Source organism: Halichoerus grypus, chromosome 3 (assembly GCF_964656455.1).
Source record: "Halichoerus grypus chromosome 3, mHalGry1.hap1.1, whole genome shotgun sequence".
NCBI lineage: Eukaryota > Metazoa > Chordata > Mammalia > Carnivora > Phocidae > Halichoerus > Halichoerus grypus.
In genome coordinates this window covers 86,200,246-86,214,246 of record NC_135714.1, presented here as the reverse complement: position 1 = coordinate 86,214,246, position 14,001 = coordinate 86,200,246, and the positions used below count along the sequence as shown (strand labels likewise).

General features: G+C 34.9%; 1 protein-coding gene across 1 annotated transcript in view; it reads right to left on the bottom strand.

Moving 5' to 3' along the window:
* Positions 1-5,100: 5,100 nt before the first annotated feature.
* ARHGEF38 (Rho guanine nucleotide exchange factor 38) overlaps positions 5,101-14,001 on the bottom strand; it is a 124,657-nt gene continuing 115,756 nt past the window's right edge. The window contains exon 14 of the mRNA XM_036094764.2: positions 5,101-5,662. Coding sequence (XP_035950657.2) covers positions 5,477-5,662 — 186 coding nt within the window. The 3' untranslated portion in view covers positions 5,101-5,476. The remainder of the gene's footprint in view (positions 5,663-14,001) is intronic.

Here is a 14,001-nt window from a genome sequence, read left to right as displayed (position 1 = left end):
TGTGTGTGTACATTGTTAAAACAAAATGTGAGGGGTCTGAGTCGTAGCCTCATTTGTAAATTAACAAATTAGCCTATCATTGTTTTACATATAGTTTCTGACAGAAGATATGAGGCTTTCTGGACCAGATAAACAATTTAGTACTCACAAGCAAAATGCAACAGCCATTTTGTACTTCACAGATACCTCATTTCATCCAGAAACTAGAAGTCCAAAAAATTCCTACATTCATTAGACTATGAGCAGCAAACTTATTCCTTCAGCTTTGATGTGTGCTACTGAATCTTTATAAACCTCTAATCTCAAACCCTTTCCTTTAATCCCTAAATTTTTCTAACATCTTCTAAAATATATTGGTAAAAGATTTCTGTGAAGATAAAGCTTTTTAAACAAACTTGCTCTTTTTCTAAGGAAAGATATTATTTTAAACTACTCTTAAACAATGACACTAAATTATTCATAGTAAAATAGAATTCAGGATTGAGATAATCCCATTACTTGCATGTGGGGTAAACATCTATTTACATGATTAAAATCTGCCTACAGATGTTTCTGTTTTGAGAAACAAAGATTTCTGTTGATTAAACATCATTTGGCATGAACCTCAAATCCCCTTTAGGGTCAAAAGACCAAAAACAACCCATAAAATCATCATTATTTGTTTATAGTTCAGGGCCAGTTTGGACTAAACTGGACAAAATGATCTGATACAAACTCAGCTCAAGAACTAACAGTTCATGTGACCTCAGTACCTACAAGAAATTAAAGCAGTAATGCACAGTTTGCACATTGCCACTTGAAGTGGAAAATTTTATCCCATCCTAGAACATATGTGCTGGATAGAGTTGAGAAGAGAAGCAACTTTTAATTTCTATGGTACTTCAGAGAAGTTAGAAGACTTTTTAGGAATCTGTACATATGAAAGTATGCATCCATCTAGTAACGTATATAATTCAGTTTGGTATTTTATACAGGTACTTTTGTATTAGAGTTTATCTTCAGGTAGATCTTAGACCTTGATTTTTCCATACTTACGTGAACTACAAAGCTTTTTAACTGAACATGTGATGAAAGTAGTATTAATAGTATTTATCATTTATTTTGTTATGCATAGGTTTTTTTCCCCCAATAGAATTTGAGTTGTATGAGGGCAGGGAATTGTTTGATTTGCACACCATTGTATTCCCACTGCAGCTCTCAATAAACATGATGCCAATGAATGAATAGACAGATAAGTAGGTGAGCCAAGGTAGGCTTTTAGGATTGTAAGCTCAAATCCTACTTTTGTAGAAATTTGGCCAGTATCACCTTTTGCATATTGTGCTTTCTGTTGGATTTTAGTGATTAAAAAACAAAACAAAACAAAAAACCCAACACTAAAAGAACACTGGCTTAAAGTCAGAAGACCCGCTTTTGAATCCCAGTCTCTCCATGTATGAGCTGTGTGATCTTTGATTTCCTCCTCTATAAAACATAGATGATAATTAATGAGATAAAAATGGAAGGCATCTGATATTCTAAGGTTAGGTTTCCGATTCTGATGCTTAACAAGGATGTGGTAGTACTGTTTATTAGTAACTGAGATTATAAATTATATTGTGATGATCATAGGTTATATAGAAAATGTATCATTTTATAAAAACTATATTAATGCAGTAATTATAAAAATTATATAAGCAATTAGAAAAAGCCATAAATACATTTACATACCATAGTATTGTTTTCTTTTAAAGTAAGATAAACTTTACTAAGAATACACCCCCTAGATTTTTGAACAAGAACATCTCATTCCAGTATATGCTGAAGTGTGACTTGTTTTCCTAAAAAACTGAAGCAAATCTTGCCTGTATTGAGAGCATAATATGGGGAAAACAGTAGCTGCCCTACAGAGGCTCAACTGGAATTCTAGTAGTCCTGGAGTGAAGATGCACTATATTGGATGATTTTGTAGATCACAGATAATTTAATGACTGAGTTTTTATATATATTATTTAGTGTGTATAGGAAGAGGGTGGTAACAGAAAAAGTTAGACTTTAAAAATAGTAACATTCTATAAATTGGAGTATTTCCCCAGAGAATGTAAAGTCTAGTGTCCTTCCAGTCAATGAAATTTAATTACTTCGTCAACTGTAATGTAAATTTATATGTCTAATTAGGCTTGAATGTTGTGAGGGCTAGACGTATTAAGTATTGGAATACGTTGAGTACCTTAAGAAGCCAGTTATGACAAATAGGATTTCAATAAAGTAGTTTTCTCGCCATCTTAGAATATAAATACTTCATCTCTATTCACATGGCTCTGAGAGGGTTTTGCAATAGACAAAAATCTAAGAAGCTTATGGGAAAAGTGAAGAGTTTTCAATTTCATGTTTCAGTAATAAAAACACTAATATTTGTAAATCATCTGAACTATTCATCACAAATAGTGACAGGCACTTATGAGCCATCTCTAAAAGTCCAAATTTTATTTTAGGCAAAATATGGACTATATCAGCACTTAGAGTATTTCATGCAATGCTGCATTTGTATGATTAACAATGTACATTATATCTCTTCTGCACAGCTCAATCTTCATAGAATTATTTTATACTAATGAATACTAAAAGAATATTTTTCTAAAATACAAAGAATGTTCAGATAGTAGCTTTGTGACTTTTTCACATGATTTAAGTACCCATGGTAATTTTGTATTACTGAATTTTTTATAATTTTCAAACAGTATTATGTATAATATTAGGTTAGAGCATCTGTGTTTAAAAATAAATACTAAATAAAATGTGTACATATACTTGTTTATTTGTTTTACAAAGAAAAACAGCCACAAAAATTTCTCCTTCATTCTTGGCAAAAATACTCATTTCAGAGAATTCTATACTGTACAATAACATTTAAATTTTAAAATATAAAGAAATTTTTTCTTAATGCCTTAATTATAATGATGTCACCAATAATTTTATCTTTTTAAACTTCTTAAAGACTTACAAACATCCTAATTATCTTTGAATTTTATTTCCCTTGGGCCCAACAAAATAATGTCTGACCTCCAAATTATAATTACTTGATTTTAAACAACATACTAAGAAAATGAAGGTATTGCATAATGTTTTAAAAAAAAATAAAGCCTAAGTGGCATATGAAATGTAGGTGTATTTTTAAAATAGCAACAACATAGTTTTATAGTAATGTATGTTCATCACAATAGTGAGGGGCTGCAGTAGGTGGCTTCATTACAATACTTGCTCAGCTGCCAACTGCAGCTATGACTTCACTGGTGTGGTTTCTAAAAACGTCAGACAGGGAGCATCAATCCTAGGACCACACAAGTAGACGAAGCTTCTCATATACATCTAGTCACTTATTTCAGCCAGAAAAGTAGGTATGTACTACTTATACAATTTTTCATTTTGAGGGGAGCATTAAGGTCATGGTTAATTTAAATTTACATAATATATACTGTTATATATGTAACAGTATTATATACATGTATACAGTAATATACAGTATATAATATACAGTATATTACAGTAATATATAATTATAGTAATATATACTAAATATAAAATAAATTATATTTAATATATATATAATTTCCCCACTAGTTTGTTGGGCATATTCATAATTACCACAAGTAGCAAGTTTAGATTTCCTTTTGCTTTACCCTAAGCAAACTGGAATTTCATCATTGGTACAAGGCACTCTTTAAAAGACATAAAAAATCCCTGTATATCCAAAAAAGAGAATCCTCTTTTGGTATCCAAACTCAAAACGAGAAAATGTTATGCAAAAACAACTTACCATTAGAACCTTATAAAATCATCTTTAGATTAAGTATTTCAGGAACAACATTATAAAATGCAAATTTTTTGTCATGTAGATGTCTTACGAATTTCTAGGGTTGTACATGTCATATACATACATTAAACAGCCATCTGAAAAGCACTCTTCATTTTGTTATTTGTATTCCTCAGTAATATATGTAACAATATACATTATAGAGATGAAATCTCTCAAAGTAACAATCAAATCTTACAATCTCATGTCATATTAGCAGGTTCTATGTGAGCAATGTAAGTCCACCTTATTTTGGTTTTTAAAGGAAACCACTAAGTCAAATTTAATCTTTTTACTGTTCTAAAGAAGCATCTGCAGGTCAATAAAATGTCTTGGCAAAATATGCCTGACATCTTAGGGGACAGTTTTGAGCTATTCCCAAATTAAAGTTCAGTGTCCCAGGACATTGTGTTTCAGCAAATGTTATCCTTAATGCCTGCCTTGTCTAAGTACAAATCAGCAACTAAAAATATTTACATCTTGGCTCAGTACATGGAACACACATTCCCCATTCATTATCCAAATGATTGAGTGATCCAAAAATATTTCCTCATTCAAGTAACATTAGCGATCCTGCAGGATCATTTTTAAGCAATTATACTTTAAAAAATGTTTAAACAAAAAAATAAAAATAATAAACCTAGATACTTTTTTCTCTAGACTAACATCATCAAGTTCTTATAGCCCTTGATTTTGAAAAACTTCTCAATACTTAAATACAGACCTGAGAGAAAAATGGTCATTGTCTGTATCACTAGGTGCTTTGCTGATAGCAAATGTATACTTTCCTGGAGGGTTAGTACAGCATAGTGGTTAAGAGTATGCACCCCAGAACCATACCTAGGTTTGAGTCCAGCCCAATCACTTACTGGCAGTGTGACTTCGGCTGAATTACTTCACCTCTCTGGGCCACAGTTTCATCATAATGTTGAGTATCAAATAAATTACCACATATAAAGCACTTAGAACAATTTCTGGCATGTAGTATGCATTCAGGAAATGTTAGATATTATGTTATTCAGGTTTTTTTTCATTCAAAACTTATATTAATAAGAGATATTCCACATCAAAGACTTCTAGTTGGCTGTTAATTCCTATTCTTATGTGTTTTTAGAATACTCCCTGGTTTATGCATATATGTATATAATCTATATGATATACATAATATGTATAAACCATATAATGAATATGATTATATGTATGTGAATATATATGTGCACACATATGCAAAAGAGAGAATAAGAGAAACAGAAAAAAACGTATTTGAGGCAAAATATGTAATAAAGTAAATGGAAAAAATCTTATCCTTAGGTCCAACTCTTCATGTTGATAAAGAACACATTTACCCTTTCAAAGATCTCCATTTTTAAGTAGTTGATTGTTGGAGCTTGAGCGGTCTGTTTTTTGAGCTTGAGCTATTTGTTTTGCTGTTTGTTTGTTAAGTGTTTCCCTCAACATGTATTCTTCAAAATACGTTTTGAAATAATCTTGTTAGGAAGCACAGTCTTCCTTAAAACTTGATACAGAATCAGTTCCATATAGTTTGGAGGTTTCTTGACTTCTAGACCAACATTTTGTAATGTAAGTTTTATGAGGTAGTCAATCAATAACTTGCCAGAAAACAAAAGTCAGGGGCTTCTTTTCTTAAGCATAAGTCATCTTGCCAAGGTAGTTAGCTGGCACATATCCTTTCTGCCCCTGAGCTTCAGCTAACCACCACTCTTTATTGCCACTTAGGTCACAAAATCGGAGTATGTGGACTCTTTGGTATTCCTGAAGGCTGAGTTCATGGTCACTCCGTGCTTGAAAGGCATGAACTGCATAGAAAATCTAGACAAAGAAGCAAATGACATTATTGGAAGCAGAACTTAAATATTTAGACAAACACAATAAAGATATCCAAGCTTTTAGAAAGAATGCTAAGTTTTCATTTTTTTCAAAGTCACATTCCCCAGTTCTTTCTGTTGGATTTATTTTGCTAAAACATGAGCCAGATGAGAATACAGTTCAATAGGCATTCTTATTGTTCTGGGGGGAGGAGTTTACACTGCCCATGCTTGAAGGCAATCTGGCAGTTTCTATTAAAAGATTATTTTTTATTTATGTTTTTTGTCCGTAAGCTCCACACCCAATGTGGTGCTTGAACTCAAGACCCTGAGATCAAGAGTTGCATGCTCTACTGACTGAGCCAGCCAGGCGCCCCTAAAAGACTTTAAAATGTTAATTTTTTATTTGTTTGTTTTTATTCAGTAACAGCTCTTTAAGAATCTCTCCTTCAGGGGCTCCTGTGTGGCTCAGTTAATTAGGTGTCTGCCTTCGGCGCAGGTCATGATCCCAGGACCCTGGGATGGAGCCCCACGTCAGGTTCTCTGCTCAGTGGGGAGCCTGCTTCTCCCTCTTCCCCCAGTTCGTGCTCTCTCTCACTATCTCTCTCTCTATCAAATAAATAAATAAAATCTTAAAAAAAATTTAAAAATCTCTCCTACAGAAATAGAAACATTCGCAGATTTTTACTTATTAATATTACCACACTATCCATTCACAAGGGGAAAAGTGAGAGGGAAATGGGAATAACCCTAAGTGTTCAGTAAGAGGAGAATAGTTAAATCTATTCTAGACCTTTACAGTAAGGAAATTTGTAGTCATTAAAAATGCTGTTTTTTGAGACTAATAGCATGGGCAAATGCTTATGATGAAATAGTAAGCCCCCCCCCCAAAAAAAGATATCAAATCAGATGTACAATATAAGTCTAATAGTGTTAGTTTCTTTGAATGGTAGAATTAGAGATGATTTTCATTCTTTTTTTTTTTTTTAATTTTTTTTTTTTTTTTTTTTTTATTTATTTGAGAGAGAGAATGAGACAGAGAGCATGAGAGAGGGGAGGGTCAGAGGGAGAAGCAGACTCCCCACTGAGCAGGGAGCCCGATGCGGGACTCGATCCCGGGACTCCAGGATCATGACCTGAGCTGAAGGCAGCCGCTTAACCGACTGAGCCACCCAGGCGCCCCATGATTTTCATTCTTACTTCTTATTTTTTAAACCTTTATAATGACAATACATTAAATTTATAATTTTTAAATTATTTTAAGTGGCCTAGAAGAAATTAATAAAACATGCTTCAGTCAGAAGATTTTTTCTCTAACCTCAAAAGAATACTTCAGAATATTAGGTGCATAAGAAGCCCCTAAGTGTTTAGTCCCTCTTCCGCTAAAATCGTTAAGACTGATAACAGAAATGTTTAGTTATATCATAAAATTAAGCAATTGACTAACATTTTATTCATTTATTCATTTAATCAAAATTTATTAAGTACCTGTCAAGTGCCAGATATTATATTATCAAAGCACTTACAACCCAACTAGGGAGAAAATGTGTCCCCAAAAGGTGTATACACACACATACACACACACACACACCAAAAAACACCCTACTCGCATAAGTGATATATGTGAGCTGGTTTTTGAAAGAGGTAACCTTGTATAGGTGACAAAGTTGATAAAGGGGGTGGATATGTCATATTCCGAGGTACATAGAATGCAAACAGTATATGGGAAAGGCAAGCAGATTAACTTTCTCAAAATTGAGGGTCGATGTTAAAAGGAAATGATAAGAAATAAGATGACTTCATTGAGCAAGAAAAGAGACTGGGGAATGTGGGGAGGGCACTATATAGTTAAAGTTGTTCTGTAGATGTTGAACTGTTATTTAACTTTAGATGAAATTTTGATATCACTGATTTTATATCATCTCAACAACTCTGGCATGAGCTCCACCTCAAAGAGGAGCATTTATGAGGTGCCCGGTTGACTTAGTCAATAGAGCGTGTGACTCTTGATCTCAGGGTTATGAGTTCAAGCCCCAGGTTAGGTGTAAAGCTTACCTGAAAAAAAAAGAGGAACATTTAAACTTTTCTCCACTGACCACATGGTGGTACACAGTAGAAATTCAGATATATGTTAATTTGACTTAACAGTTAGGCTGAAAGTCTTGGATATCACAGAAGAACATACAAGAGATAACCTTGCATCATACAAGATACACACAAGACAGATTGTTGGGCATGGATTATTTTGTAATTTAAAAATTTAAGAAGAGGGGTGCCTGGGTGGCTCAGTCGGTTAAGCATCTGCCTTTGGCTCAGGTCATGATCTCAAGGTCCTGGGATCGAGCCCTGCATCAGGCTCTCTGCTTGACAGGAGTCTGCTTGAGGATTCTCTCTCTCCCTCTGCCCCTACCTCTCACTCATGCGCTCTCTCTCTCTCTCTCAAATAAATAAATAAAATCTTTAAAAATTTTTAAAAAATGGAAGAAAACAAAAAGGAAGGTGCTATAAATTCTTGAGCAATGGGGTGGTAGCATCTTTTCTATGCTCGTGACAGTTTACATGTCCAAGGTGCTTTATCCTCAACAACTCTGTGAGTTGTGACTTGGAAAAGTAACATGCTTTAGTCATATAGTTCATGCTGCTAGGACTATATCTTCTAACTCCAAATCCTGTGCTTGGTCCATTTCTCATACTACTTTAGGAAGCAAACTCTTGTTCTAGAAAGGTTGTGCAGAGTATATTCTTGTGGAAAGGGACTGAGGTCTCTAATATGTTGCTGCTGATCTTTCTGTTATTGATTAGAAAATGAAGACATTGATTAGATTCACAAGAGCAGAATGGAGGATTTGGTGGGCAAAACCTTTCAGGAATAAAATGCGCCATAATACAGTTTCTGATTATCTGTAAGAGCCCATGTTAGCAGTTACTAGCCAACTTTTATAATTTTAATACACAACATATATGCATTGCCAACACAGCTATAGATTGTTTAGTAGGTTGAGTTATATATGATTCCTAAATATTTGTGGTGGTTTTTCACTTCGGCACATATTCTCTCAAAGGGAAATAAAATCTTCCACTTAAATCTATTTGGTATGAGGAGTGCTGGGGTGGCTCAGTTGGTTAAGCGAAATCCGACTCTTGATTTCGGCTCAGGTCATGACCTCAGTGTCATGGGATTGAGCTCCGTAGCTGGTTCCATGCTAAGCAGGGAATCTGCTGGAGGTTCTCTCTCTCCCTCTCCCTGCCCCTCCTCCAACTCATGCTCACTCTCCCCCACCTCCCCACCCCGGGCAAATAAATAAGTCTTTTAAAAAATCTATTTGGTATGAAATTACAGCAGAGCGTATATTTTAAACACTAAATATAAATTCTCATGAAATTGTAAATTTAAAGGAGAAAATTATATACTTTAAATACTTTAAGTGATCATGGCCCAAAATTAATGTAGGATGAGCATATTTCAGTTTTATATGTTTATGCCTCCCATTTAACATAAGATAGATACTCAAAATGGAACTAAGTCCACTTTTAAAGAAACAGCAGTTGATAACATTAGACCACAAGTTGGAAGTTTTCAGCCTGTTATACATAAAAGCTGAAGAATTTCTCATTTTTTGGAATACTTTAATTGTTCTAGGCTGTATCTTTCTGACCTTCAATGTTAATGTTTTGGTCCAGATACATTAATTAAATGTTATTAATTTAAGCCATAAACATCTGATCCTTCTCCCTTTTTCCTCAGCATTTATTAAAATATATTTTATTCATTGCTTCTTTGCACTCTGTAAAGCTCTGGCTCGTTTTATGTACAACAGTCCGTGAATACAACCCAGTTCTCTACGGCATTAACTTTTTTTAAGTAACACTCTGTATTGTATTATTGACTCCTACTCAATTTATTACCCACTGTTTATAACCACCAGATCTCTCCCTGTAGTAACATTGCCAGTTCAGTATTCCCTTATTCTATATTTGTGCACTTAATTATTCCTCCCTTAGTGAGCCACACTAGCTGTCTTCACTGAATCTCATTTTATCGATTTCATCCCAGTTCTCCAATTAACAACAAAAATAATAATATATTTTAATCTTCCCTTCCAAAACTAAAAATTTAGCTATAAAACCTGTATTTACCATATTATATCATATGTAGCTCAGAAAGCCAAGATAGTTATATTGCATGAAAAATGCTCTTTCTTCTCTTCCTCCAGGAGCAAGCTTTCACATTATTCAGTGATCAATTATGTTTTGTTACAAGTAATTTTTATAAAGAAATGATTTTAAATAAAGGTAAGAAGAAATCACCCAACTGCCATTAATATCTTGCTTTTCTTCCCTTTTTTCCTCCCTTCCTTCCCTTGTTCCTTCTCTTCTTCCTTTTTTTCCTTCTACCTACCTACCTACCTGAAGTGGCAATAAACATAGAATTATAGTATATATAATTTTTGCAGCCTGCTTTTTACTTTAAAATATATTTGACAATCTTTTCATGTCGATAAATAGCTCTCTAAAGCATCATTTTAATGACTACTTAAATACATTATGTTACAGCCTGATGGCTTTTGAAGCACTTTCTAAACAATGACATATTAGACACGTAGCATTACCATCAAAAGTAGTTGAAACATGTAAAGATGAAGGACCAGACAGTGAATTTAGGATTAGTGCCAAAACAACTTTTCAGAAGTTTGTAATTCAAAAATTATGGGCGCCTGGGTGGCTCAGTTGGTTAAGCGACTGCCTTCGGCTCAGGTCATGATCCTGGAGTCCCTGGATCGAGTCCCGCATCGGGCTCCCTGCTCGGCAGGGAGTCTGCTTCTCCCTCTGACCCTCCCCACTCTCATGTGCTCTCTCTCATTCTCTCTCTCTCAAATAAATAAATAAAATCTTTAAAAAAAAAATTATGTCCTCAGTATTATTTATGTGAAAAAAAAGGAAACAGCACTGATTCTCAGACATTGAACTGTCCTCTAAAATTGGGTTTAGCCATTATTAAACCTGGCCCACTTGGAGAAGTGCTGAAGATTGCATCACATTAGTCCTATTCCTTGCTTACCAAGCAAGGCATCTTAGATACTGTGGTAGGTAGAACTCTAAGATGGACACTGCCTGTTGAACATGTCCTACATAATAAGGTCCCTAATACACTGACCTTGAGTCAGTCAAAGATTATGCTTAGTGTGCCTGACATAAGCAGGTCGTCCTTTAAGAGAGCGTTCAGGCCATTTCTGAGGGAGAAATTTAAAAACAGAGAGATGCTCATCTGCTGGCTTTTAAGAAGCAAACAGCCATGTTGTGAACTGGCTAAGACATAGCCACGTGGCAGGCATCTGAGCGCAGCCTACAGTTAGTGAAAATGGTCCTTGGCCGATGGCCAGCAAGAAAACGGAGGCCTCAGTCCTACTAGACCAAGAACTGAGTTTTGCCAACCACCACAGGCTGGGAAGAGAACTCAAGAGTTTCAGAAAGGAACACAGCCCAGCAAGCATCTGGATTGCAGTGATGTGACATGCCAAGGAGAGCACCCAGCTAAGCTGTGCCTGGACCTCTGAACACGGAAATGGTGAGATAATACATTTATGTTGTTTTAAGCCACTTAGTTTGTGATAACTTGTTATGCGGCAGTGAAAACTAATACAAATCATGTCATTACTCTTTGGTGGGCAAAAGGGGAGAATACATTAGAATAGGAAGGCATATCTGTTTGCTTTTTTAATATTTTTTGATAGATCATAAAGTAGTGAGTAAAGAAATTACTAAGTCCTTTAGTATAAATAAGTACTTCCAGGTTGCAAATATCCATTACCTCCTCCCCATTATTCTACAAGGGGCTCTGGACTATCATTTAGGGAGCTTCTAAAACATTCAGAGAAAGTCCATGCTTTCTGTGGAGGATGTGCATGGAGGAATCTGAATGGATTGGTACGTAGGCACCAAATAGTAGAGTGACCATACCTCCCAGTAATACCTGTCAGAGTTAATCTCATCCAGTAAACATTCTCTTTCATTAACAAAAGTGTCCCATTATAGATAATAAGTTATATTTTCATCTGGCCCATAAGACTTCTGATCCACTAGAACCATTCTAGAAAATGCAGGAGGCTCTTAATCCAACATTTTTTTTTTCCTTGAGTGGATGGGAGAATGGATAAGCAAGTTAAGCCTCTAGAGGAGTGGTTTCTAACCTATTTAAATATAATTTCCCTTTGAAAATCTGTTGAAAGCTATGTACTTCTTTTAGCATTGTTATGCACATAAGCACAAAATTTCCAACATATTTGAAGGGATTTATAGATCCTTCCAAAGCCCATTCATAGATCCCTTTTATTCTTGGAGTCCACATTAAAAATTCAGCTTGAGTATAAAAATCACAGAGCCACTAGTCTGAAGTCAGTCTGAACTTGCCTATTTATGACTGATTTTTAGGACCCCCAGTGATGCCTCCTGAATATCAGGTATAGGTCAAGGCTACCCATCTACCTTCTTGTCAGGGTCCACTAGAACCATCAATAAAAGTAGATTACAGCCTACAACACCAATGGCAATATGCTATTTCAATTCCGGAAGAAAGCAAAAAAAAAAAAAAAAAAGTGTTACTGCCACAGTAGGATAGGGAAGAAATGGTGACTCAAAGTGTCATCCAGTTAAATCAATACAGGTTTGAGTTGATGTTCCTGATGATAAAATAAAATCAAGAACAGAAGTCTAAATAGCCACACAGAAGATTGCTTTGTAGGTACCTCAAATGTGCATATTAAAATATACAATGTATTCTCACTGTTCACAAAAAAAGATACAATTTACTCCCACTTTTCAGTCACCTTATAGGGACTTCTATAATGCATTCATTGTTCAATTAGATTGTCACACCACAAGTGTGGGGGTTAACCATTTTCTTCTCCACACTTTGTAGGAGTCAACAGAATGAAAACATCAGCCCTCTGCTAAGGATTAGAAGGATCATATAAGGTTTTCCTTCTGTTTCTGAGGGCTGAACAGTAGTTGCATAATTGGAAAAGTCTGAAAACCACTAGCCCATGTACCTCTATTGACTGGGATTAAGACATTAAGGGAAATATTCCTATGTGGTCTTTTCTTCCCTCTTGTACTGGGGTTTCTAACAGGTGCATTGTCTTCAACTCACAGTAAATTTACTTGGACAGACTTTGTCCATACACAGGAGAGACCTGCAATTTTCAATTATTTTAACACAGGAAAATATTCAGGGATCCTACATGGCCACTGATCCAAGCTGCATTTTCTAATCCAGTTTTGTTAGCAATAACACTGATATGTATGTCCCTGACACCAGGGTCTATTTTGAATTGGTTCCAAACTCAGAGGAAAAGAACAAATAGCACTCTATGAAGAGATACTATCAATATACTTTGTTTTGAGCAAAAGAAAATTATCTCATTTTTTCCCCCTCTCTTGGTAATGGATACTTCTAATGGACCTAATTCACATGAAACATATTGATAGGATTACTCAAAGAGAATTACTTTGCAGTAGCTGCTGTTAGGAAATAGACTACAAATCCCATGCCAAAAGAGCCTCAGTGCGGCACTTACTCCAAAAATCTCTGTAGAGTCAATAGTAACTAGAGCTCAACATCAAGCCAGCTTTAGGGTATCTTGACAAATTTGGTCCTCAAATTTCTGTCCTTCTAGATTATTGGGATAAGTCAAAGTCTGCCAGGATATTTAATACCAACTATAGATTTTACTGATAAAATTTCATTAATCTATTGGCTTTACAATATAATTTCGTTTTCTAGAAACTTGAATAAACTAAGAGAGTGAACAAGTAATAGAAAAACGGTGTTTTGAAACTTCAAGACAGAAGAGTGATAGAAGCATGTAGTAATGTCCAGATGAGTTAAGAATCGGTCATGACTGGGAGAAATTATTTTTACAAATTATATCTGATAAAGAACTTGCATCCAAAGTATTCAAAGAACTCTTACAATTGGATAATAAGAAGGAAAATGACCCAATTTGTAAAATGGGCAAATATTTGAATAGACATTTCACCAGAGAAAATGCAGGGATGGTCAATAAGTACACGAAAGATACTCAACAGCATTAGTCAAATGCAAATTAAAACCCCAATGAGATACTACTTTGCACCCACTAGAGTGACTATCATCATAATAAAAAAGACAATAAGGTGAGGATGTGGAGAAACTGCAATCCACAACCCCCATGCATTGCTGGTGGGTATGTAAAATGGTGCAGTCACTTTGAAAAACAGTCTGGCAGTTTCTTTAAAAAGTCAAACACAAATTCACCATATCAACAAGCAATTCTACTCCTAGGTATCTATTCAAAAGAAATGAAA